We start from the raw sequence: 26,453 nt of genomic DNA on the forward strand, positions 1-26,453 counted from the left end.
TCTCTGGGCCTGCCTTCTTACGTGCCCTTGGGTGGCTTCCCCTGTTTCTGGGCCTCAGGGTCTTGGTGTGGCTCTTGATGGGCTGGGAAGGGGTGGTGCTAACCCCAGCTGCTGGGCAGGGTGGTGGCACCCAACCACAGCCCTGTGACCTGCTGTCTCCTTAGCAGAGAAGCAGTGCCAGCATGTGGGAGACATGGTGTGTGGCTGCTCTGTTGGTGGCGGCTGTGTGTGGCGTCCGCCAAGATACAAACGCCATCCTCAGGGTGACCAAAGACGTGCTGAGCAACGGTGAGTCCAGTCCTGCAGAGAGTGAATGGTGGCAGGCGGCGGGTAGGGAGGTCCAGCCGACTCTGAAATTCCCAAGCACTCTCTTGCTCACTGGCAGATTCTACATCAGAAGGATGGGTGGCTTCTCTCTGGGCCTTAGTTTCATCTTTTCCGTGGGATGCCACTTCTTGAGCCTTTGCTAGGGGCCAGGCACCATGCTGGGGAGTTGACGCTTGAGGCAGTAGAAAGCAGCGATTAAGAGCTTGAGTTTTGGAGTCAGCCTTCCTAGAGTTCAGATATTGGCTATATGAAATATATATGAAATAGCCAATGATTTGAGTTCTCTGAGCCTTTAGAGACTTGAGTTCTCTGAACCTCAGTTTTCCTATCTGTGAAGAGGGTGTCATTATGGTCCCCATCCTGGAGGACTGATACAAGAATCTAATGAAATGAATGACCTTTTGAAAACTTGGCACAGTTCCTGGTTCATAGAAAACACTCAAAAGCGGGAGCTGTCATTGATCCTGCCTTCAGTTCTTGGGGGTCTCGCTTTTGTCCTCTGGCAAACGAGGATACGTCCCCTACCCTGATTCTTGTCCAAGGCTGTCATAGAATGAAAAAAAAGGGGACATTTCCTCAGTGTCACAGGCCTCAGTTTCTTTACCCATCAAATGGGGACAATAATGCTGGCCTTGACTATTTTCCAGGAATAAATTTGAATAATGCACTAAGAAGTAGGGGTTTTTGTTGTTGTTGTTGTTTTTTACACTGTAAAGTGTGGAGTGCTTGGAAGGAAGGATCATGAAGAAAATCTACCCAGGTTTGGCTGAACAGTGTTGAAATCTGGTTAAAGTGTGCGAGGTCAAAGCCAGCAGCTAACGAGTTCATGGGGATGTCAGGGCTGGTCAGCAGGAGCCTTACCATTTGACCTCAGGAGCTTACCAGTGGGAGAAGGGGGACTAGGGAACGAGCAGTGCTGGGGGCTAGAGGTGGAACGAGCTTCTGAATGAGACCTTTGCTTTTCCGCAGCCATCTCGGGCACCTTGCAGCAAAGCGATGCTCTTCGCTCAGCCCTGAGAGAGGTGCCCATGGGTAAAGCTGGTGGTGATGGCGGTGGGCCTCTCCTGGGGGGTCTGCTTGGTGGAAGTGGAGGTGGTGGGGGAGGTGGTCTTCTGGGGGGCCTGCTTGGTGGCGGGGGTGGAGGGGGTGGCGACCTGTTGGGCGGAGTTGGAGGAGGCTTATTGGGTGGCGGTAGCAGCAGTGGTGGAGGGCTCCTGGGTGGCAGTGATGGGGGGCTTTTTGGTGGTGGGAGCAGCAGTGGTGATGGTGGGCTGCTGGGTGGTGGAGGCCACAGTGGTGGGGGGCTGCTGGGTGGCAGTGGTGGGGGGCTGCTGGGTGGTGGAGGCCACAGTGGTGGAGGGCTCTTGGGCGGCAGTGGTGGTGGTCTCTTGGGCGGCAGTGGTGGTCTTTTGGGTGGTGGCCGACACCGTTACGATGACTACAGACGTGCTGAATTCCCCCGAGGTGTCGGTGGTGTTCCCTACAATGACTTCCACGTCCGAGAACTGCCCCCAAAGTATACCAATGGCCACCAGCTGGGCGGTAATTACAAGTATGGTCACGTCGAGGCCAATGACAACACTGCTCAGCTGGGGGGCAAATACCGATATGGTGAGATCCTTGAGTCTGATGGAAGCGTCAGGGACCTCCGAACCAGCAACTACCGCAATGCTGAGAATGCGCACGGCAGCCACAGGGACCATGGGCGGTACAGGTCTGCTGAAGGCGCGGCGCCCGTGAGCAGACTTCACCGGCGAGAGTTGAGGCCTGGAGAGATCCCGCCTGGTGTAGCCACTGGGGCACTGGGCCCAGGTGGTTTGCTGGGCACTGGGGGCATGCTGGCAGCTGATGGCATCCTAGCAGGCCAAGGTGGCCTGCTCGGCGGAGGTGGTCTCCTTGGAGACGGAGGACTTCTTGGAGGAGGGGGCGTCCTGGGCGTACTTGGCGAGGGCGGCATCATCAGCACCGTGCAGGGCATCACTGGGTAAGGAGGGGCTGGGGTCTCCCTGTCAAGCCCTCTAATGAACTCCGAACAGGAATAATCATCCCCAAGGGCCTGGAGTTGGAATAAGGATGGTGTTCAGTGTCTCATACACTTTAGGACCTGGCCTCAGGACTGGATGTCTTGAGTCTTGTGTGATTTGGGATCTTGCTGTTAAAAGTCCTGAGTTGAGTCCCAGCTCAGCCTTTTAGATTAGCCTGTGATTTGGGCCATTCGTTTCCTCTCCCTGGGTGTCACTTTCCTCCTCTGTAGAATGGTCATAGTGTTATAGTCGAGGTGGAAAAGACCCAAGATTGTGCATACATATTGTAATTTCAACTATGCTCAGCCTCCTCCTCATATTCACTATTTAATTTGACCAATATTTGGAGTGCCAACTACGTGCAGGGCGCTCTATTGTCCCTAGGGACACAACGTCATGGTGAGCCAAGACAAGACACATCTCTTGTCCTGATGGAGCTTGCAGGCAGCTGGGTTATATGGCATCAATAAAGAAGCCTGGAAACAATTACACACTTACAGTGCTAAGAAGTTCATGGAGAAGTGAGGAGGCGTACAGTGGAGAGATCAGGGGAGGCTCCCCAGAGGAAGAAAACCTAGAGCTGAAATCTAAAGATTCTCTGGGAAGAAACCAGGCAAAGCTGGGCAGGGACAGGCAGAATGAGTAGCATTTTTACATGAAAAAAAAAAAAAAAGATCAAAGCGAATACATGGAAATATAAACAATAGACCTCCAGGCAGTGGGTCATGGCATATTTTTTGCTTTTAATTTTTCTGTGTTTTCCAAACTCTATCCACGAATCATAGGTCTTTCTAGGGCTGAGAAGAATGAATGGGGCACAGAGGAGAGGGGTACAGGGAGGATGGTCCCTGGGGAGTGGGGTGCCGGGCAGGGGAGATGGCAGCCGTCTCACTGCTCTTGGTCCCCCGCAGGTTACGCATCGTGGAGTTGACTCTCCCCCGGGTGTCTGTGCGGCTCCTGCCTGGCGTGGGCGTCTATCTGAGCTTGTACACCCGTGTGGCCATCAATGGGAAGAGGTGTGTGCCCTTGATTCCAGAGGGGTCCCTGCCACCCTGCATCCTGGCTGGGAGATCTGGGGCAGGTCATTTCTCCTTTTTGTCCATAATGTGGGGACTAAAAACCTGAGGTGTCATCGGCACACACGTGGCTTATACCTTTGGGCTCAGGTCATCTGAGCAGCAAGCAGTGAAGGCGGCCTGCTCAGAGGTTAAGATCCTGGGAGGTTGGAGTTCGGGGGCCCTTTGGGTTCAAATCCTGGCTCTCTTTTAGCCCGTGTGAAGTCAGGCCAGTTCTCCTAATGTCGCTGAGCCATAATGTCTCCACCTGCAATGGGCACACTATGCATCCTTTCCCAGGGGGCTGCAGCCGCTGTGGCAGAAGGTCTCCCTGAATAGTGTCTGCCGAGTAGCTGGTGCTTGTTAGAGGACCGCAGGCGGTGGACCTTTGCATTGATTTATCCCCATGGGATGAAGTCATGCCTACAAAGCAACATGATTGGGTGGTCACCTTGGAAACCAGAATTTAGACATGAGGTTCATTTATTGGCCTCTGTTCCCAGCCTTTGAAGCTCTCATAAGTTAAGTGGGGATGGGTTTGTTCGCAGATGACTTGAGGGTCCAGGGAAGCCTCCTGGTTTGGGACCCTCAGACGTGAACCAGCAGCATATTAGATGGCAGGAACTGCCAGGGCAAAAGCCGAGGTGCAATATGGTGGCTGGGGGTTGACACACTGTCTCCCTGGCACCATGGTCTCCTCTCCTCTAGTCTTATTGGGTTCCTGGACATCGCAGTGGAGGTGAACATCACGGCCAAAGTCCGGCTGACCATGGACCGCACGGGTTACCCAAGGCTGGTCATTGAGCGATGTGACACCCTCCTGGGAGGTATCAAAGTCAGGCTGCTGCGAGGGTGAGTACCAGCGGGCCGTGGAGTGCCTTGGCAGATGGTAGAGTGATCTGTCTTTGGCAAATCGTAGTTTAGAACAGAGGCTCTGGAAGCAGCGTGGGGTTCAAACTTCTTCAGCTTCCCTATTGCTTGCTGTGTGACCTTGGACAGTTCTGTTACCTTCTCTGAGCTCCACTTTCTTTATCTGTGAAATGGGGGTAATTTTTCCCCTTTGGAATTCAGATGGTGAGAACCCGGCACATTTTAAGAGTTTATGTCACTTGACTAACATGGGTATTGTGTCCAATGGTGCCCCCACTCACAGGGAAACTTCCCAGTTGATGCTGTTCAATGTGATCTTAATCAGATGTTGAGGTTTTTCTATTACACTCTACCCACAAAGTGGCCGAGTCCACACCTTGTGTCCAGAGGGGTTTTCAAGTGTCTGGATGTTGGCCGGTACACTGCCCCCAGAAAATGGTCTCAGATGAGGGCACATCAGGGCTCCTCAGAACTGAGTCCCTTTCTTTTCACTCCCTGGCACTCATCTTGGGAGATCCTTGTCCTTGGTCTCTCTGAAGCCCCCTAATCCTTCCTCTCCTGTCTCATCAGTTTCTCTCTTCTCCAGCCCTCATGTTACTTAGACTGTGGGATCAGAGAAAGTCACTGCGTAACTTGAGCCCCAGATTTCCTATTCATGTGGGCTTCTCTGAGTCTTTCTGCTCCAGGGTGGGTGGAGGCAGAAAAAAATCAGCCCCTGGTGTTCTGGTGAGATGAGGAGGGGGAAGGAAACCCAGAAACTTCATAGATTTTTAATTCACATTTTCACAAGGAAAAATATCTGGTGGTACATTGTTCAAAATATAACATGATAAAAAGGCATGGCCCTCTCTCTCTCCATCTCCCAGCTTCCCCCTTCCCAGAGAGCTCTCCTTGGTTATTTGTTTCTTGATGCTCCATCCAATCTTTTTAAACAAATGAAGCAAGCACGAATGTGAATTTCATTCCCTTCTGTCATTTTAACACAAGTGGGCACATACTGGAAACACTGTTTTGTACTTTTCTCTCATCACTGGTCTCTTGGGAGAATTTTCTGTACCAAACATGAAGAGTTTCCTTTTGCTTACCTTTACATGGGTGTGTAATATTCCACTGTTTGGTTGAACTGTCACTGATCTGCTCTCTCTTCAGGCTTCTCCCCAATCTTGTGGACAACTTAGTAAATCGAGTCCTGGCCAACGTCCTCCCTGACTTGGTAAGAGCCCATCCCGGGACCAGAAGCAGGAGGTACAAACTTTCCCCAGAGCTAGGGGCCACGGTGCAGCCCCCATTCCTGCAGGCACACAGGTGACCCAGAAGGAGAGAGGGAGCCAGGGCTCTGGGACGTGTCCTTGGGGGTCTGGAAAGGGCCCTAAGGAATGCGGAGGGACAGATTGGTGAGGGGATAAAGAGGTGAGGCTTGAGATATACACAGTTCTTGGTTGGAAACCCAGCTCCAGCACTTCCAAGCTGGGTGGCAGCCACATCACCTCTCTGAGCCTCAGTTTTCCCATCTGTAAAATGGGAATCACGAGAAAGACTTCCCCACAGGGCTGCAGGGAGGATAGGGCCACGCACAGAAAGGCAGTCAGTTCAGTCGCTATTACCATTGTTCTCGCTGTGCACCGCCCCCCACGCCCTGCGCGGTCACCAGGATTCCACGCCCTCTCTCCCCTGCAGCTCTGCCCCATCGTGGATGTGGTGCTGGGCCTTGTCAACGACCAGCTGGGTCTCGTGGACTGTAAGTCCTTCCTTCTTTGCTTCCTTCAGCCAGAATCTTCTCGCACCTGATCTGCGCCCCGCCCTCAGAAGGGGCCGGGGACACAGCAATGTCTGGAGGAGGGCCCTGTGTGGTGCACACAGTGCTGTGCGTCTGACGCCAGGGGAGAGGGGCTGCCTGGCCCTTCCTCTTGTCCCTGGACACCCCCACCAAGCCCCAGAGGGAGGAGCTTCCCACTTGGACCCCCGGGCCCTGCGGCTCGGGATGGTGTTGGGACACTGGGTTTCCAGCCCCCAGGCAGCATGTGGACCTGGAGAGGCTCTTCCCAGTTCCCTCATCTCTAGAATGAGGGAGCTGGCCTCAACCCCTAGAGAGACTGGAGTGACTAGCACTAGATTAGAGAGTGACAGGCACCGTGGAGACCGTCCAGGTCTTCAGATTCAGGCTCTGACACTCACCCTTGGTCCAGGATTTCAGAGTAAATATTCCTGAAGGCAAGTCTGCCCCGTGTGGTTGTCCAGGTTGTGCACTCCATGATTTCAGGGTCCTCCATCCAGATAGATCACAGCATAATGGTAGCACCTGTTGGGCAGTGCACAGTCTCTACAGCCAGACGGGGCTGGAAGAGCCCAGAAGGTAGGGCTGTTTATCACAAGCAGTCAGAGAAATGCCAAACTCAATTAAGCACCACGTTGTGGAGCCCCATAATTTCTTCCCAGTATGGCACTTCACAGCTTACAAAGCTTATCAATATGCAGAATCTTATTGCCCACCCCCAACCACCAATATTGTCTGAGGGGTTCTAGTAAGCCTATTTTACAGGGGGAGGAAATGGAGATTCAGAGAGGTGCAGGGTCTTGACCAAGATCACACAGCAAGGAAGAGGCAGAGCTGGGGTTTGAACCCAGAATGCTTGCTCTTTCCATGGTGTCTGGAGCCAGAACCTTGCTGCCTCACTCCCCTCAGGTCACAAAGAAGGTGTCTGGGTGGGTGGGGGGAGCTTCCTGTGACCCCCATCTTTGCCTGCAGCTCTGATTCCTCTGGGGATACTGGGAAGTGTCCAGTACACCTTCTCCAGCCTCCCGCTCGTGACTGGGGAATTCCTGGAGCTGGACCTCAACGTGAGTGCCTGGGCTCAGGTTGGGGAGGTGGCCTTTTCCCTACAGGCCGAGGTGTGAGCGAGGACCCCACCTCCCCTGACCCCTCACCTCCCAGGGCCCCCCTCCCCCCAACCCCCACCCTCAGGTCTGCTGCTGAATGCCTGGGAGGCAACATTTGAACAAAACCTTTTCCTATTTGGATGAGGACCTTCAAGAAGCTGTGCTGGGAAATTCAGTTACAGCCGACACTCACCTAGCGCTTGCTGTGTGCCAGGCACATCCCTAGAACTTTATGTAGATTAACCCCGAAGTAGGCACTCTTATTGAGGAAAGTAAGACACAGAGAGGTTATGTATGCGGTACAGGTGCATCAATTTGCTGCGTTCTTAGTGGAGGGCTCTCATTCTTCTATTTCAAATACATGGCACTGAACCATGGCTCAATTATAACTGGTCATACATAGACTTGCCAAAGGTCACACAGCTAATAAATGTGAACCCCGGCTTTGAAGCAGGCAGTCTGGCTTCTAGCTGTGGGAGCTGCTGCTATGGGCTTGGGTTTGTTGGGGGAGTGAATCTGGCTATTTGTGTGCTGGTAAACATTAACACCAGATTCTTCATGGTTGTTTTAAAAAGTCCTAATATGTAATGGTTGCTGATTTCCTGGGTATAAGTACCCCTACCCTGACCAATTTCAGGCAACTAACATGACTCACTAAACACAGGGTTGGAAAGATGCCTGGAATTGGCTCTTGTGAACTGATGCGAACTAGCTCAAGCACACCACTGAATCAGGCCCGTAACTGGGCACGCGCGTGCACACGCACATACACACGTACCCTGGGCTGCACACACAAGTGCCTTCTACTTCCTGCCTCAGACACAGAGCATGCACACCCATGCCCTCAAAGACACAGCACACCTGTGCACACGTATATGTGCACAGCGGGTAAACCCACAAGCACAGAGGATTCAGGAGATGTTCACCCGTTAGCTGCTGTGGCTAGACTCTGGACTGGGACTGGTAAGATCCCTGACTTGAGGGAGGTGACCATCTACCAGAGCGGATGGGCCATCTAAGAGTCACTCAAACGGTTAGAGATCTTGAGCTCTGTGGAAGGGATTCCTGGGCTATCAGAGCCTAAAGCAGGGGATATGATTTACCCAGGGAGGTCACAGAGGGCTTCCTGGAGGAGGTGATACTTGAGCTGAGACCAGCCAAAGGAGTGGGACAGAGCGAAAGAAGAGAGTGTGGGAGGAAACGGCAGGCAGGAAGCATCTATGGATGGTAGGGGTGCTGAGCTGGAGGTACAGATAGACAAGACCCTGGTGGCTGCATCGAGGAAGAGGGGTGAGAGAGGCAGAGAGGCTCCAGATGAGGCAGGCCGCACAGCACCGTTTATGCTATGGGGAGTAGTCTGGCCTTTAAAGAGTAGATACTCCGGTGTATGCGGTACAGGTGCATCAATTTGCTGCGTTCTTAGTGGAGGGCTGTCATTCTTCTATTTCAAATACATGGCACTGAACCATGGCTCAATTATAACTGGTCATAGAGCAGGAACTGCAAGAGATGCTTGTCATTCAGTCGATAAGTCGTGTCCGACTCTGCGACCCCATGGACTGCAGCACATGAGGTTCCTCTGTCCTCCACTATCTCCTGAAGTTTGCTCAAATTCATGTCCATCCAGCTGGTGATGCTCACTAGCCATCTCATCAAGAGACGCTATTCCATCACAAATTGCATTTATGGGACCATACACGAAAGTGGGTTTAACCAAGGAAGGCTGCCTGTCGGCAAATGCAGGGATTCATTCCAGCCTTCAGCCCCTCTCCTCCACTCTTCTCTCTGCACCTCTCTCCCCTGTGACCTCTTTCTTCTCTACTTCCCCAGACTTTGGTTGGAGAAGCTGGAGGAGACCTCATCGACTACCCACTGGGGCGGCCAGCCTTCTCTCCCAAGCAGAAGATGCCAGAATTGCCCCCCATGGGCGACAACACCAACTCCCAACTGGCCATTTCTGCCAACTTTCTGGGCTCGGTTCTGACTCTCCTGCAGAAGCAAGGGGCCCTAGATATTGACATCACTGATGGCATGGTGAGTCACGGCCCCCAGGATGGGGTGGCTGGGCAGCGCACAGCCCACTGTTGATTCTCTCTGGTCCCCAGTGTCCTGGGAAATGGCTTGAAAGCAAAGACTATGGACAGTCCAGCCCTTAACTCATGACACTAAACAACATCGAAACGTTGCTCCCTAACCAATTCTACATAATTTTATTCCAAACCTTTAAAAAAGCATAATATAAACCCATATGTCTATATCTCAGGACAAGTGTTTTGAATCCTTTTGCTTGGTAAACACTGATAATGCATAATTAAGAGACATAAGAATAAAATATCCCCTTTAGGTATGTTCCAGGGTCACTTTCTCTCCAAATCTTTTCTTTTAAAACATTTCAAGCCTTCATCAAAGCTGCAAAATAATACAATTAATGTCATAATATCCTTCACCTAGATTCACCAGTTAATATTTCGCCACATTTGCTTCATATCCATCCATCCATCCATCCACCTATCTTATCTGTCTGTCTATCTACCTGTCTGTCTATCCACGTATCCCTCTATCTGCTGTTGAACAGCTTGAGTGTTTGGAGTCATCACATTCTGTTCCATAAAATTCAGTGTGTATCTCATAAGAACAAGAGTTCCTCAAAATAACCCCATCATGTGCCTTATGTCAACCTTGAGTCTACCAAGAGGCAAGTCTCCATTTGGTGCCAGTATGATGTAACCCTCTCTTAAACTTTGAGGTGTCCTCTTTTAACTCAGGGAGTACAGAACCGCCCCCCACCCCACCCCCACTACAGACAATGGCATCCACGCACAGGGTGAGGGCATTGTTTTGTTTTCCTTGCATTTAGTTTTACAGATGCCGTCACCTTCTGTCAAGTGGTACTGGCTTTCCATTTCTTAGTATTTGATAATCTTTAAAAGTTAGTCATTTAAGGAAGACTGTAGCTAAATAATAGCACAGGTAGTCCGGGGATGTGGCGGCATCATGCGCTTAATGGACACTGGGTTTCACACATGGACCCGCTTGTTTTCATGAAGACTCACATTTTTAGAGGAGAAAGATTCAGATCTCGCCTCCTGCCCTGAGAAGTCCTGTCTGTGGAAGCTTCAGCGGCTGCCCCATCCACTTAACCCCCAAATGGCTACTACGCTCCACATGGTGGGCCCTGTTGGACCTGCGGGGCCTCCCCAGCGGCCTTTAAGGGAGAGGACATGCCCCCACTGGTTGTCTGAGAGGGGTAGAGGTTTAATCACTGTGGTAGCAATTCCTGTCTGTCTCCATAGCCCCGGGGACCCACACAACCCTTCTTCTTTCCCTGCAGTTTGAAGAGCTTCCTCCACTCACCACATCCACCCTGGGAGCCCTGATTCCCAAGGTATGTATGGGTGGTGCCTCCCCTTGCCTTCAGCCCCATGTTCCCTTTCACTGTCCCAGGAGCTGGGTAGGAAGGGAAGACACTCAGCACTAGGGTGGGTGTTCCAACCTTCTCCCTGCGCCTTGAAAGTACAGTGAGAAAGGCTTGGAGACCAGACCCCCGGGGGTGTATGGGTGCAGAGGCTGAGGTGGAAAGCACCTGAGCTCTAGCCATGGACTGACCCGCCCAGGTCCAATCCCAGCCTGGTCACTTTCTTGCTGTGTGTCTTTGGGCAAGAGTCTTAATGTCTCCGAGCCTTAGTTTCCTCTTCAGTCAAAGGATGCTAATAGCTATTGCACAGTTTCATCCAGGAGGGTAAAGGAGATGATGCACACAGAGATACTGATACAGAGCTTGGGGGTGGGGTTGGAGAGCATGGAGGCCTACGGGGAAAGAGCCACATCTTTGGAGCGGACAAACATGAATTTGATTCCAGCTCAGCACATCCCAGCCATACTCCCTTAGGCAAATGACTTCTCTCTGAGCCTCCGTTTTTTCACCTGGAAAAACGGGCAAAAATGCCGACCCCACAAGCTGACTGCAGCTCTGGGAGTTGAATCTAGGCCCAGAGTAGGCATTTGATAAACGTTAACTATGATCGTTCTGGTTAACTTATTTATTTATTTTTTAAAAGAGCAAAATGCAGCCTTGGATCAGCTGCCATACACGGTTGGAACAAAGGCTTTTCTGATCCCAGTTCTCCTCCTAGCTCTGGTTCCAGGCATGCTACCCTGCACCTGGCAGCAAAGAGCCTCTTACACGGTGTTACACAGTTGCCAGGGATTTCTGTAATTGACAGCCTTTTAGACATTTTTCATCTCCTGTCTACCTGTCCCATCTCGTTCTGGGTGGAATTCAAAGGAAAGGAAACTGCACTCAACAAGTGGTCACTATCGCCCTCGTGTGGTTGAAAGCTGAATCGCAGGGCACCATTAATGGCACAAACAGTGGCATCGCCAGGAGGCAGGCGGGCCCCTCAAACAACTGCACCTTCATTTATTGGACCACTTCTTACGTGCACTGCACTTTATGGTTCATGAAAGTTGTTAAGACTCCACAGTTTCATGTGGTTTTAATCCTCCTCCCATCCATGGGGCCAGAATCCCGGTTTACAGGTGGGGAAACCAGCTCAGAGCGGCCACACCATGTGGCGGCAGCCCCGCTGAGCTCAGTGAAGCAAAGACTCAGGCCGTCATATGGGGCGGGGCCTGTAGCAGGGAGGGACTGAGGCCAGACACGGAGGAATGTCTCCCGGAGTTACCAGGAGGCGCTTGACCAGAGCCAGGATAGATAGCCTGAGTTTTCTGCGGCTGTGGAGAGAGTTCAGGGTAACCTCTCAGGGTTTCTGTGAATGGAGAGTTGTGAATTCTTGGAGATTCTGCATGTTGGGGTGGAGGTGGTTGGGACACCAGGCCCCTCTGTGGAAACATCCTGAAAACCCTTTTGTGAAAAGCCAATGCGCCAAATTATCAATTTGTTGAGAGTCAATTTGCACAAAGGTGAGTCCGCTGAGTGGTCAGTTGGCTCTGTTTGTTAGATTAGCTGTTAGATCAAGAGTTCTCCAGGAGAGTTTCACCTTGAGTGTGGTCAGGAAAATGAATGCCTTCTTAGGATCAGGACATACCCTGCTGCACTGGATATAGAAAGCTCATGTTTAAATTGGTTTCTTTTTAAAGTAGCTTTGGGATTTTTTCTATATATTTATGTTCACTTAACATATTTAAGAAAAATGTTCCTTAAACTTTTTTGGTAAAAGTTTTGTTCCTTTACTTTTTTAGTAAATATAAGGGCTGGTCGTTTGATGACTGGTCCCTTTAGCCAATTTGGAGGAATCAGTGAGCAGCAAACAGGCTCTGATCCCTCCCACCATGTGTCTTCAGAGACCCCAGCAAATCCAGGTGGGTGGGGCAGGCTGTGCCTTGCTCTGGGAATTTCACTGAAAGGCACCTGGAATTGTAGATTTTCTCATTCCAGGTGGGACATCCGGAGTCAGTAGGAAGGGAGAGAGGCCGTGGGCTCCTGAGTCACATGGACCTGGCCTAGAATCTCAGCTCTCCTGTTGGTGTTGGACAGTTTGCTTGATGTTCCCCCTCTGAGCCTCAGTTTTCTCATCTGTAATATGGAGAAGAAAAGCAATGTATGGAGTTGTGATGAGTCAATGAAATCATGAATGTCCAGCACCAAGCTCAGTGTCCCTCTCCCAACCCCAGCTCCCCAGCCCTCCAGGACCCCACCTCCCTAAGGACCAGGTTTTGAGCATTTCCACAGTATCTGTGTCAGGTATTGAGTCTGAAGCTTTGCTGGCATGATTACATTGAATTCTCACGATATCTCTTTGTGAGAGGCTTGGAGAAGACAGCCCCTGGCCAAACCCCACAGTGGATGGAGGCTTTGCATCTGGTTTGTAGGACTCAAGCGATACTGCAGATTCTGAAGGGATCCAGTGTGGGACCCTCTGCTGTGTGTGCTTAGAGGTTGGCTGATGACCCCCTGAGTCCCCCTCCACCATGGATGGCCCTGCTCACCCCACCTGGTGTCTGCCCACAGGTGTTCCAGCAGTACCCTGAGTCCCGCCCCCTCACCATCAGGATCCAGGTGCCAAACCCACCTTCGGTGATGCTGCAGAAGGACCAGGCGGTGGTGAAGGTGTTCGCCACCTCTGAGGTCATGGTCTCCCAGCCCAATGATGTCGAGACCACCATCTGCCTCATTGATGTGGTAAGTGGGGGTGGGCGGTCTCCGGGAGTCTGCAGACACCTCCCCACTGTTCCCACCACGGTGACTATGAGTTGGATTTGGGGGCCAGATGACCTGATTCAAATCCAAGCTTTAAGGGCACTTATAGCTGTGTGACCTTTGGACTTGATTTTTTTCCCCCGTAGCAGTGGCAGCAGGGCATTAATGAGATGCTCAGAGAAGTACCAGAAACACCAGAAAGAAGCCAAAAGTGCTGGCTGGTTATTATTCCCACAGGTTGTGTACCACACCCTATGGCAAAGCAGTCCTCAGTCATTCATTCAGCAATATTTATTGAGCACCTACTATGTGTTGTGTTTTCTACTAGAGGCTGAAGAAAGGGGAACAAGATTTGTCCCTGGTACCCAGGAGGGAAAAGATACAAATACAACAATTTCCAAAATTATTTCATAGAGGAGAATCCTCTTAAAATGATGTTACTCCTTTGATCAAAAGTTAAACATAGCCCATTCTCTAACTATCGTCCATGAAGTCCTTCCTGAGCATCCTCTGGTCCCCTCTTAGCCCCTCGGTGTTCCTCCAACATGCCAGGCACAGTCCCACCTGGAGACTTTGCACGTGCTGTTGCCTCTGTCTCGAATGCTCTTCTCCCAGACGTCCGTGTGGTTCACAGCCTGACTTTCATCAGGTCTCTGATCTAATGTCACCTCCTCCGAGAGGTCTTCCCAGACCACCTGTCTCAAATACTCCCACCCCTCCCATCTCTCTCTCTGTCTCCCTTGCTTTACATTGCTCATAGCCTTAATGTGATTTTATTAAATGAATTCATTGGTTAGTTTATTACTGGGCAGAGACACAGACCATTTTATTCACTGTAGGATCCCCAGGGCCAGGCGCAGAAGCTGGTGCACAGTAGGTGTTTGGTAAATATTTGTGGAAGGAATGGGCTCAGTTGTGTTTAGTGCCATTTCCCCCTCCTTGGTGAAAGTTTCGGGCTCAGACACTTAGGGTTCTGTTCCTGTATCTGTCTGCTGTATCTTCCCAGTCTCTCCTCCCAGGGCTGGAGACGTGGTGAGCTACTTCTAGTCAGCTGGAGCGCACACAGAGTCCATGCTAGGCATTGTCAGATGAGAAATTAAAAGGGCTGATTCTCACCCAGGAGTGGAGATGGCTGCCCCTCATCCAGTCCTCTGTTGATTTGTCCCTTCCGTGTGGGAATTTTTTTCCATCAATAGCCCACACATTTGATCCAGCTCAGAACCCTGCCGTGACCCCACTGCCCCCTGGATCAGACCTGACTCCTCTCCAGCCCATGTGCCCTGCCTGGTCTGGCCCCACCCCCACTCCAGCCTCCAGGAGTCCCCTCCCTCCTCACACTCTGGTTTTCTCTCTGTCCCTCTGCCAACCCCTTTCCTGCCCTAGCTCTAATGTACACGCCCTTCCCACTGCCTGGACCATTCTCACACCCTCTTTTCCATCTGGCGAATTAGTACGTACCCTTCAGGCCTCAGCTCAAGTGCCATTTCCCTAGGAGGATTTCCCACACTTGGATAGGTCTCTGTTATATACATCCAGTGCTCCTGCTTCTTTTCCATCATCTTAATTATTGTTTTTACTAATAGCATCACCTGAAATTGCTGGGACCTTCCCTTTCCTCACAAGACAAAATTGTTTTATTTTATTTTGGGGGGAGGGGAGGGCCGAGAAGCAAAGAGGGATCTTCTGACAACAGGCTTCTGCTTAGAGAAGGGGATGAATCTGGACCGTTTATGCCCTCTCTTGAGGGGGTGGGTGGGGCAGTTATGACTGACAGTGATGATATCCAATCGCATCTACAACAACTGTTCTGAAGCAGGTCCCCTAGGCTGCAGGCCATGCCCGCCTCCTCTGAGACAGCTCAGAGCAACTCAGTAAACATTCCTGACTCCTGCGCCAATCATTAGCTTCCTGTGACTGTTGTCTTTCCGAAGAATGTTCCTCCAGCCTTTGCTATAACTTACTTGTGAACAACAGTTAATGCAGGCAATTTATGATTTCCAACTCCTTCCCTCCAGAGGTGGGGAAAATCCATTACATTGTGTGTTATTGGGGGTCTCACAGGGAGACCCCAGCGAGCAATGACTGCTGTACCATGGCAGTGACATTCCATTCACCTTCCCTTTCCTCCAGGACGCAGAACTCTTGGCCATGTTTTCCGTGGAGAATGATAAGCTTATGATTGACGCCAAGCTGGACAAGTAAGAGGGTTTGCTGCTGAGGGTTCTCGCTTTTCATAAAGACGTTTTTGGCATTCTTATGTCTGGTGCCAACTCACAGGGAGGGCTTAGAGGTCTTTGGACTTGGCTGCTGGGTAAATCCAAGGGACTGCACAGGGGAAAATGGGCCATAACTGCCTAAACCACTGGCATGAGCAGGACAAGAAGGGTGGAGCCGTGAGCCTCACAGAAGGACCTGCCGCCAGCAACGGCACAGGCAGTAATGATACCACCGCTGCTGCTGGTGATCAGCCGGGCTCTGGCTACTGCTGAGTCTAGTGTCATTCAGCCTTGCAGAAGCAGGGCGATTATTCTCCCATTTTAAAGAGGAGAAAACTAAGACTCAGAGAGGTGGATTTATTTACTCAAGGAAGGCCACAATATGAGAACGGGGGTGGGGGGGGTGGTGTGCTGTGAGCCAACCCATGTCTGTCTGATTTGGAGCTGTGTCGAATGGTTACAAGCACCAGCTGTGGAGCCAGCGGTATGGGTTCAGATCCTTCCATGACCCCTGACTGGCTGTGTGATGTAAGCCAAGTGACCTTGCCTCTCTGAAACTCAATTTTCTCATCTGAAAATGGGCATCGTTGTCTCCACCTTATAGGACTCATGATAATAGCTGTTATTTATTGGATGCTTTCTATGTGCCAGACACTGAGCTAAGCCTTCACGGTGTCTTCATTCATTTAATTCTTGACAGCCTGTGGCTGAAAGGGTTATTATTATTGCTGTTATTGTCTTGAAGGTTCCCACTTCAAGACAGCATGTGCCTAGTTCATTGTAAGGTTTTTGTCTTACAACAAATATTTATCAAGCTCAACAGTGAGAGCTGCTCCTATTGTGATGCTAACTGGAGCCATTCAGCATTATCTAAGGAGGTCTGAGACTGAGGCCTGGAAGGGGAGCAGGGGGCAGCCGTGGGGAGAGCTGGGGGTTCCAGTCAGTGAGAACAGAGCCAGCAAACTTCCAGGGCAGGAAAGAGCTTGGGTGTCCTGGATGGAGCGGTCGTGGAAGGAGGAGGGACAGGAGGAGAAGCTGGAAAGGACTCCTATATTCTGAAGCAGAGTCTTCCCCCCTGAGAAGCCTCTATTGTTCCTCACTGGTTTCTCTTCCCCCTGGAGGCCAGTGACTCCAATGTCCCTTTGCCCATTAGCAGGTCTGGTCCAGCCTCTCTCAGGTGGGACTGCTGGTTTGCATGTGAGATTCAGGCGCAGTGAGACCGAAGCCCTCAAAGTGCAGAGAAAGACCTTGAACCCAGGCTCAGGCCTCCCTGCTCAGAACAGCACAGCAGCCGTGAGTGCAGCTCAGGGAATGAGTCCAGCTCAGAGCATGAGTCCGGGGCTCCCTCTCCCAGCTCTGTGGCCTTGGCCGGTTTCCTGGGAGCCTCTGGTTCCTCCTTCGTGGAACTCCTGAAGGATCTTGCCAGGTAGTGATGATGCTCATGCGGGCATAGCACTCACCGGGTACCAGGGGTGATTCTATGGGATTTACTTGAATTACCCTATTTAGTGCTTATAGACACCCACTCTGCAGAGGAGGAAACTGAAGCACAGGGAGCTTAAGTACTTTGCCAAGGACACATAGCTGCGACGCGAGCCTGATGCACCTGTCATCGTGTCTGGTACATAGTTAATGCTCCGTAATGGAGACCAGCCCTACTCATATTAACTCCCCCAGACCCAGAGGGGTCTCCCTGAGAATGTTGGTGGACGGTCTTCTTACACTGAAATGTAAGCCTCTTTTGGTTCTCGGCAGTCGCTACTTCTTTCTTTCTTTATCTGGCTGCACTGGGTCTTTGTTGCGGTCTACTGCAAACTCTTGGTTGCAGCATGCAGACCCCTAGCTGAGGCATGTGGGATCTAGTTCCCTGACCAGGGGCTGAAGCTGGGCCCCCTGCATCTGGAGCTCCGAGTCTTAGCCACTGAGTCACCAGGGAAGTCCCAGTAGCTCCTTCTGATGAGCTGTTTTCTTCATCTGCAGGACCAGCCTCAACCTCAGAACCTCAAACGTGGGCAATTTTGATGTAAGTACCAAGCTCAGGCCCCAGAGTCAAGTCTGGGAATGGCACCGCCGTGAGGCTGGCTGGGGACTGGGATGGCGGTGAATTCCAGAGCGTTGATTGGCATCAGCGCTGTCAGGGCTCGTTTCACAGATGGGAAAACTGAGGCCCACAAAGCAAGTGAGGGGCAGAGTCCTGATTCCCAGCTCATTCCACCATGCCTGTGGTGTCCCATTCTAACTGCCCCCACGGGGATCACTTGGCCCAAATCCTCCATCTCAGGATAGGTAGCAGTGGGGGCAGCCAAGACCTCTGGCACCTCTTCCTTCCTGGACTGGGGGACTCAGCTTTGCCACTGACTCTTGTGTGACCTTGGCTATACCTACCCACTCTGAGACTATTTCCTCATCTGTAAGGCAAACAGGTTTGAATTTCTTTTGAAACCTCCACGTTCTAGAATTCTGCCTTTCTAAGGATCCATGAATCTGAGACACTTATATTCTAGAATTTGGTCCTGTTTCATCAGTTTTTTCATTCTTGTGTCCCCCACTCCACCTAAGACTTTGAAAATGCCCATTTGGCGTCGCAGAGAGTTTGACACGACTAAGTGACTGAACCAAACTGACTGATTTTATAAATTGACAATGAAATTGATGCTTGCTTTCTGGGGCAAGTTTGGGTGAGATTTCCACTTATGCAGAGACAGTCATGGTGCTTTTCTTATCCAAACAACTCATAGGATTGGTATCATCAACTTCATTTTATAGATGGAGAAATTTTATAGATTTTATAGATGGTACCCGGATAGTGGCAGTGACGTGCTTTATAGCTGGTTGGGGCAGAGCTCAGACTAGAATGGAAATCTCTGGACTCCAAATGGAAAAAGACACCAATACTTAATTGGATATTTAATGAATATTTCTGGAGCAATAGAAATTGGCATCAGGCACTACATTAACCTTTTATTTATTTATTTTAAAATCAAGCCTTTCTCCATTGAATCTCAAATCAAACTTATGATGTGAGTGCAATTATTGGCCCACTTTCCAAATAAGAGAGTCAAACACAGAGAAGTTAAGTGACCCACCCAAGGTCACAGAGCTGGTAAGAGGCAGGGTGTTAGTCATTCAGTCATGTCTGACTCTTTATGACCCCACGGACTGTAGCCCACCAGGCTCATCTGTCCACGGGGATTCTACAGGCAAGAATACTGGAGCGGGTAGCCATGCGCTTCTCCAGGGGATCTTCCTGACCCAGGGATTGAACCTGGGTCTCCTGAACTACAGGCAGACTCTTTACCAACAGAGCCACCAGGTAAGAGGAGTGCTGGGACTTGAATCCCATGCTCTGTCACCATAGTATCGCGTGGCACCATGCCATGGCAGACATTCTGCACAGAAGAGCTTATGTTTGGTTTGGACAAGTACTCCCTGAGGTAATGATTGTCCACTCACGTTTTCAGATGTAGAAAGCAAGGTTTAGAGAAGTGAAGAGCGGTTCTATACGAAAAGGGCTTCCCTGATGACTCAGAGGGGAAGTATCTGCCTGCAGAGCAGGAAACATGGGTTCGATCCCTGGGTCAGGGAGATTCCCTGGAGGAGTGCATGGCAACTCACTCCAGTATTCATGCCTGGAGAATGCTATGGACGGAGGAGCCTGGCGAGCTACAGCCATGGGCTTGCAAAGAGTTGGACACAGCTAGAGCATGCGCACATACTGTATAAAAAGGCTCAGGGCCAAGCGTTTGACATGACCTGCTCCTAATCCTCACTGCTTCCTTGCAAGCTGGACTTGCTGGCCCATTTTACAGCTGAGGAAACTGGGGGTCAGACAGGTGAGGGAAGCTGCCTGGAGGTCCATGGAAGCTGAGCTGGGGTGGGGACCTGAAGTGCTGGTCACAAAGCGCAAGGGCCTTCCAAGCCACTAAAGACCCTGTGCTCTTTGCCCCTTGGGAAGACCTGATCTCCCTCAGTCTCTGCCTCACCATGAGCCTTGGACCAGCACTTGCTGGGCACTGGACCTCAGCCTGCCCATCTGTACAAGGAGCAGGTGGACCAGATGTGTCTCAGGCTTGGTGGTTCTGGAATCAAGGGGCTCTGGCTGCAGCTCCCAGATTCTTCTGGAGATGCTCTTTGGCTTCCTCTCCAGCCACAGGGTGGTGGTGGTGGTGGTGGTGGGGGTCCCTCAAGGATCCCTTCGGACCTGAGCATATCTCTGCCTTTTCGTTCTTCCTCTGCAGGTTGGCCTCTTGGAGGTGCTGGTTGGGAAGATTTTTGACCTGGCATTCATGCCTGCAATGAATGGTGAGAGACGGTGCCGCAGGGGTGCATGGCCTGGGGATCAGGGGGTTACTGGTTTGTTGGACATATTTGATGCACAGCTGTTCCACCTCAGTAGCATTCCTGAGACCTTCACTCTAAGCTTACTTATCTCAGCCTCTGAATGCAAATATTGCCCCAAGATTCCATCAACTTCTTTATTTGCTGCTTTTGCTGGATTATTTCCCTGCCCCACCTTATTTGACTGATTTCTCTGATTATCTATGTAAACTTCTGATTATAAGTGAAAATTATATGTGTGTACATTTTAGAGTCCAGAAAAGTTAGAAAAGAAAATCTCACTTCCCAGAGGCAATTAATCCCGATATCTGGGTATACTTCCTTCTAAATTTAAAAAAAAATACAGTCCAAAATGTTTCTGGATTAATTTTTTATATTTATTTTCATTGGGTTTCTTTTCAGTTGTGGTAAGATATATATATGTACACACACACACACACACACACACACATATAAAACATAAAATTTGCCTTCCTAACCATTTTTAACTTAATTTACATGGCTGTGTTCCTGACTTATTTTTTCTGACTTATCTTTAATTGTGTATTTATTTTTACTTGCACAGGGACCACATGTGTATTTTATTAATGTAAAAAGTTCGATCAGTACAGATAGAACTACACTTGCTGTTATCAATATTCCCAGCCTCCTAACCCCCTAGACAGTTACATGGTCAGTTAGAGGGTTTTCTTGCCCAAATTTATAAATAGATCAAACAGCGTGGTGCCCCATCTCTGTGGCTCCTTGTTGAGCCCTGGGGCCAGTAGGAGGAGGTTGGGTCAGCTGCTCCATCAAGAACCACAGCCCTCAATCTGTTACCAACCAGGGTTCTTGGCCCCCTTAATCAATAGAAATTGATCAGAGGCCAGACAAGAAATGCAAGCAAGGCTTTATTGGGGTCCCTGCTGCAGCAAGCGGGGAGCAAGAACAAATGATAGGTTCCCTTGCTTACTGTCTCCCTGAGTGGGGCAAGCTTGCTTCTTATATGTAGTGAGGGTAAGGGTGGTCCAGTGGTCAGGCTGGAGGGGTGACCTAAGTGGTTTGTCCACCCCTAGGTGGTATTGTGTGTACAGGGCATGCGCAGTACCCTGCTTGTGTTCCCGACCTCCTCTTCTTTGGTCCAGGCTCTTCAAAAGTGGCAGTTAGGTTTTCGGTTTATTTGTATCTTTTGTCCAGAATTTGCCCCAACTCTTATTTTTAGTCCCATACCGTTTCTTTCTATTTTCTTGCTTGAGGAGAGGTGTGTCCAGGTGCAAACATTGCAGCAAATGGTCCCAAGTCCCAGCTGGTCTCATTGCTACTGGACCCCAACCTCTCTCTCCCTACTTTTGCATCCTGGAAGAGGGGATGAAGCAGGGTGGCATCAACTGTACCAGCTCAGTTTGTTTGGAGAACTCTTGATGTCAATCAGACCTTTTTTCAGGGGACTGAATCAGAACCACAGAAAAGCGCTGGTCACCAGGCCCACGTTTGCTCCCTGGTAGGAGAGGATGATGTCAGGAGATGGATGGGGCTGGGCTGACCTGGGAGCCGATACTTGGAGATGCCCACCTGGGCTTCCCCTCTAGGAGGTGCTGGGAACTTGGCAGCAAGTCCCTCAATCTCACTGTACTGCGATTTACCATTCTCAAAAGTGAAAGGGTGGGTTAGATCCATGATTCCCAAAAAGGGTTCCATAGAAAATCAGTCCCAGAAGATGCTCTGAGAAAAGGGTTCCACGACCAAGCAAGTTTGGGAAATACTGCATAGGTTCCTCGGGGGTAGATTCACAATGTCCTTAGTCCTCTGAAAAATCCTGCTGGAGTCAGGTAGTGTGTTCAACCTCACTCAGTCCCGTGTTCCCCACCTGCCTCCCCCCACTTTCCTGGCTCCCTTCCTCATTCGCTCTCTTCCTTCTTTCTTTCTAGAATGTTAATCAGCAGGTCTGCTTAGGCTCTGATCTAAACCATCTGATGATCTAGACCATCCACGGAGGTCACTCGTTGGGGTCCCATGTGTTTCCTTCCATGTCTTTATTCAGCAAACCTCCGTCTCTTCCTCTGTGCTCCACCTAGGTCTGGGTGATGCTGGGGACACAGTCCTTGCCTAAAGAAACTCACAATCTGGAGGTGGTGACAGATGCAAAGACAGGACATTAGTATGTTGTGGTTTCCGAAATGCAGTTGTTCGGGAAGAGTGGCAGGAGCCCAGGGTTGCTCAGCCTGGTGGGTAGGAGAGCTCACAGAGGTGACATTTAAACAGAATTTCAGGGAAGGCTCAGAACTCAGCCGGCAGGCAAGGCTGAGGCTGTGTGCTCCCGGCATAAGACGGGCAAGGACAAAGTCCTGGAGGCATGAAAGACACAATACTGGAGGCTCCGGGAAGGTTGATGCCTCTTGGCCATGCTGACTGTACCTGATCACTTTTTTTCCCCACAGCTGTGCTGGGCTCTGGTGTCCCTCTTCCCAAAATCCTCAACATCGACTTCAGCAATGCAGACATTGACATCTTGGAGGTAAGGAGAGATAGAGCTCTGTTCTGCCTTTCTCTGCAAACCCAGGAATTGGGAGGAAGAAGAGAAGGGAAGGGAAGGGCAGCATAATAGCAGCCTCTACCTTCAAAGGATGGGGCTGAGGGAACAAGAAACAAAGCTGCTAGGAGCCTTAAATGAAGCTTTCATCACTGCCCCCATCTCACAGATGGGAATACTGAGGCTCAGAGCAGTAAAGGACTTGCCCAAAGTGAAAGTGTGACATAGTTCATCAGAAAGTTTTTTTACTGAGCACCTAATATGTGCCAGACAATGACCAAGGAGCTGAGGAAACAGTAGTGAACAAAAACCCTGGCCCTTGCAAAGCTTCAACCAGTTGGTAGATGGGCCTTTGGGAAAATATTCCTGAATAATTGCTAATTGGAATCATGGCCGGTGCTATGGGGGGATCTTGTTACCACTTCCAAAATACACATATGTTCAATATCTGAAATTCAAAAAATACAAAAAAGATGAAACAAACACATGTTTATCTTCCTAGATATATTTGCAACCCAGAAATTATCCCTTAGAACATTTTGTTATTTTTCATTCCAATCTGTCTGGAATTTTATTTTTAAACACTGCTTGATCAGGGGGTTGGTCAGTAGAGCATTGGAGTTAAAGAATAAGGGTCCTGGCGTCCACTGGCCTCGGGTTAAATCCTGACTTTGTCAGTTTCCAGCTGGGTGACCCTGGGCCTCAGTTATCTCCTTTATACAAAGGGGGTAATCATAGTGTGTATCTACAGGGCTGCATTTAGGATAAAAGAGGTTCTGCACATAAAGTGCCTTGTACAGCCCCTGGCACAGAGTCAGCATTCTAGAAGTGTCTGTCATTATCAGCATCACTGTAATAAAGAAGGTGCAGTGTGCATCCTGGTGCACAAACTGTTCTGACTCCAGGATGTAGCTCTTTAGAACATGATCCCGGAACATGATCCCAGATTGACGAAGTCCTTTTCAAAAGGTGGCACCTATTTGCATAGCCACCAGCGGTGTGCCGAGAGCCCAGCTCCTCACACTCATGCCAGGCTTGGGCCTCAGCCCAGGGGACAGCCCACCCCCCCCACGTTTGGGGAAGAGTCGAGACAGGTGGCAGTGACCTTGGATGGGCAGTGTGGGTCAGATGCCGGCCCTGGGCCGTCCTTAGGGGCGCCAGTCATGGTCCCTTCTCTTGAGCGCCTGCAGGACCTCAGCACTACTCTGAGCCTCAGTTTCCTCATCTGAAAATGGGGAACACCACCACCCACCTCACGGAGTTGACAGTGAGAGATTAAATGAGATACAGCATTTCAGTGTTAACAGTCATCATTCACTTGTTAAAAATGGGTTAGGAAATGTGAACAGGATTGGCAGAAATTTATTATCCCCATCATTACCGCTGTCATCATTTCTACCATTTACTGAGCAAGTGTGGTGCGCCCTGCACTGTTTTATACGCATTTGGGCCTTTCCGGGGCTCTGGTCAATGTTGGCCTCACATCGTAGGTGAAGGACCTGCGTATCAGAGAGGGTAGGCCACTTGCCCAAGGTCACTCAGCTAGTGAGAGGCAGGATTTGCACTGAAATAACAGAGACAGCTCAGACCAGGGGTTTTCAAGTGAGATTGTATTGCAACCCACCTCCCCAACCTGAAGGGATTTTAAAATGAGTAGGGATGAATTTTCTTTTCTGAATAATCACACTTGAGCATTTTATATCAAAATATTGGGTTGGCCAAAAAGTTCGTTTGGGTTTTTCAGTAACATCGTATGGAATAACCTAAACTAATGTTTTGGCTGACTTAATACATATTATTTTGTTATAAATTACTTATCTTTTATTTCTTCTGTATATTCCAGTAAAAGAATTATACTGGCTTTTAAAATATATGTATCAGTAGATTATGTAATCTATGAGATTTGTTTCAGAATAAAGGAAGTAATATGAAGACCTATAATCAAATGAAAAATGGATGTTGGGTCTGAAAGGTGAAAAATCACTGGTTTAAAGAAAGATTCAGAAAAAAAGAGAAAGACTCAGAGGCTCTTGTAGGCTCTCTGTTGCTCAGTGGCTCAGTTGTGTCCGACTCTTCAACCCCATGGACTGCAGCACACCAGGCTTCCCTGTCCTTCACCATCTCCCAAAGCTTGCTCAAACTCATGTCCATTGAGTTGGTGATGCCATCCAACCATCTCATTCTCTGTCGTCCCCTTCTCCTCCTGCCTTAACTCTTTCCCAGCATCAGGGTCTTTTCTCATGAGTCAGCTCTTTGTATCAGGTGTCCAAAATATTGGAGTTTCAGCTTCAGCATCAGTGCTTCCAGTGAATATTCAGGACTGATTTCCTTTAGGATGGACTGGTTGGATCTCCTTGCAGTCCAAGGGACTCGCAAGACTCTTATAGGCCCTCTGTAATTGGTAGCTATTCTTCTTCTTCTTACTACTACTATATGGGTCTAGCCATTTATTTTAACTTTTTATTTTAAAATAATTTTAGACTTATAGAAAAGTTGCAAAAATAGTACAGAGAGAGTTCCAGAACACTCTTCACCTATCTTCCTCCAGTGTCAGCATCTGCTGTAATCCAAGTACAATGATCACAGTCAGGAAATTAACGTTAGTACAAATCCACAGGCCTCACCTCCCAGCTTTCCCACTAATGTCCTTTGTCTGGTTCAGGATCCAGGCTTCCACTTCACAGCTGGTGGTCACACCTCCTTAGCGCCCTCCAATCTGGGGCAGTTCCTCAATTTTCCTTGTGTTTTGCGACCTTGACATTTCTGATGAGTTGGGCTGGATGTGTGGGATGTCCCTCAATTTGGATTTGACTGATAATTTCTCATAATTAGATGAGGTTATGTAGTTTTGGCAAGAATGCTGCCAAACAATGCTGTGCCCTTGTCAGGGTGCCATGCCAGGGCACGTGACGTCAGCATCTCCTTCCCGGAAATGTTCAGCTTTGCTCTTGTGGTTAAGGTGGATCCTGCCAGGTCTCTCCACCAAGTTACTATGTTCTCCCTTTATAACTAATCAGTATCGCATGGGGCCTAAACTTCAACACTATGCAAATATTCTGTCTCTCACCACACGTTTCCCATTAATTTTGTCGTTCATTAATGATTTTTGCCTTCAACAGTTATTACTGTGCTGTTTGCTTGAATGGTGATTTTTTTAAATCTCTGCAATTCCTTTCACACTTACTAATTGGAGTTCTGCTGTAAAGAAGAGTTACCCCTTCTCCCTCATTTATTTATTTACTCGATTACTTATACCAGTATGGACTCATGGGTATTCATTTGTGCTATGAATTAAGTCTGTTGCTTTTATTATTGTTGTAGATCTTTTTAATTATGAAAACTGGAGTTTGGAGGAGTTTGGAGAGGGGCTCAGGCCTGCTTCTTTTTATTTGGAAAAGAAGGAAATGAGGGGTACGGTGGGAAGTGTCTTGCCCAGGATCCCCTGCTCACAGCAAGCTAATGACACTGCCAGGGTGATTCTCAGGCCCCTTTGACCCCAGCTGTCTCCACTGTTTAGAGTTACTGCTGCCGAGAAATGCGACTGGCCTGACCCCAAGGCAGGCGGCTGTCCCCTGAGCTGCAGCCAGAAACTGCCCCACTCACTAACCAGCTCTGTGTTCTGCCCTCCAAGGACCTTCTGGTGCTGAGCACCTGAATGACAGAGGCAGAGATGCTGCCACAGCCCGGGGAGAAGCCGGAACCAGTCCTGGAAAGGCTTGGCCTGACGCGGTCCCCAGCTCCAAGTCTCTTCAGCTCCTCAACAGGTCCCTCTCCACCCCTCCACCCCTCTTCTCGCCTGCTGCTGCCCTGAGAAAGGGTCCAGCCACTGCCCCCATTGACGAACAATCCCATCCATCGTCAGCCCCCGGCAGGGGCATAGAATTCTCCTAGAAGACCGAGGCCTCTCAGATGCCACGCCAGACCCCAAGCTGAGAACTTTGTGCCTTCAATAAAAGATTCCTCTTTCCCTGCAGTTGGGACGAGTCTCCCCAAAGGACCCTCCCTCAGGGTCTGGGTGTTTCTTTCCTTGTTCAAGACTTCGCGGGGGGCATCTGGCAGATGTAGCTACAGCCTATG

General features: G+C 49.8%; 1 protein-coding gene across 1 annotated transcript; it reads left to right on the top strand.

Moving 5' to 3' along the window:
* The first annotated feature begins 182 nt into the window (after nt 1-182).
* Nucleotides 183-26,031, top strand: BPIFB4 (BPI fold containing family B member 4). Its single transcript, XM_069548911.1, has 16 exons — nt 183-288; nt 1,297-1,359; nt 1,792-2,311; nt 3,263-3,367; nt 4,115-4,258; nt 5,426-5,489; nt 5,954-6,014; nt 7,023-7,114; nt 8,984-9,187; nt 10,485-10,538; nt 13,125-13,295; nt 15,444-15,511; nt 17,510-17,552; nt 19,768-19,831; nt 22,285-22,361; nt 26,008-26,031. Exons 1-16 carry the CDS (start codon nt 183-185, stop codon nt 26,029-26,031), a joined length of 1,860 nt encoding a protein of 619 aa, XP_069405012.1.
* The last annotated feature ends 422 nt before the right edge of the window (nt 26,032-26,453 follow it).

This window comes from Ovis canadensis, chromosome 13, assembly GCF_042477335.2.
Source record: "Ovis canadensis isolate MfBH-ARS-UI-01 breed Bighorn chromosome 13, ARS-UI_OviCan_v2, whole genome shotgun sequence".
NCBI classification, from domain to species: Eukaryota; Metazoa; Chordata; class Mammalia; order Artiodactyla; family Bovidae; genus Ovis; species Ovis canadensis.

Bases quoted from the DNA above. Each gene is read 5' to 3' on its own strand.
- BPIFB4 (XM_069548911.1), top strand. From the start codon at position 183: ATGTGGGAGACATGGTGTGTGGCTGCTCTGTTGGTGGCGGCTGTGTGT. The intron at 15,512-17,509 runs GTAAGAGGGTTT...CTTCATCTGCAG, and splicing joins ATTGACGCCAAGCTGGACAA to GACCAGCCTCAACCTCAGAA. The intron at 22,362-26,007 runs GTAAGGAGAGAT...CTGCCCTCCAAG, and splicing joins CAGACATTGACATCTTGGAG to GACCTTCTGGTGCTGAGCAC.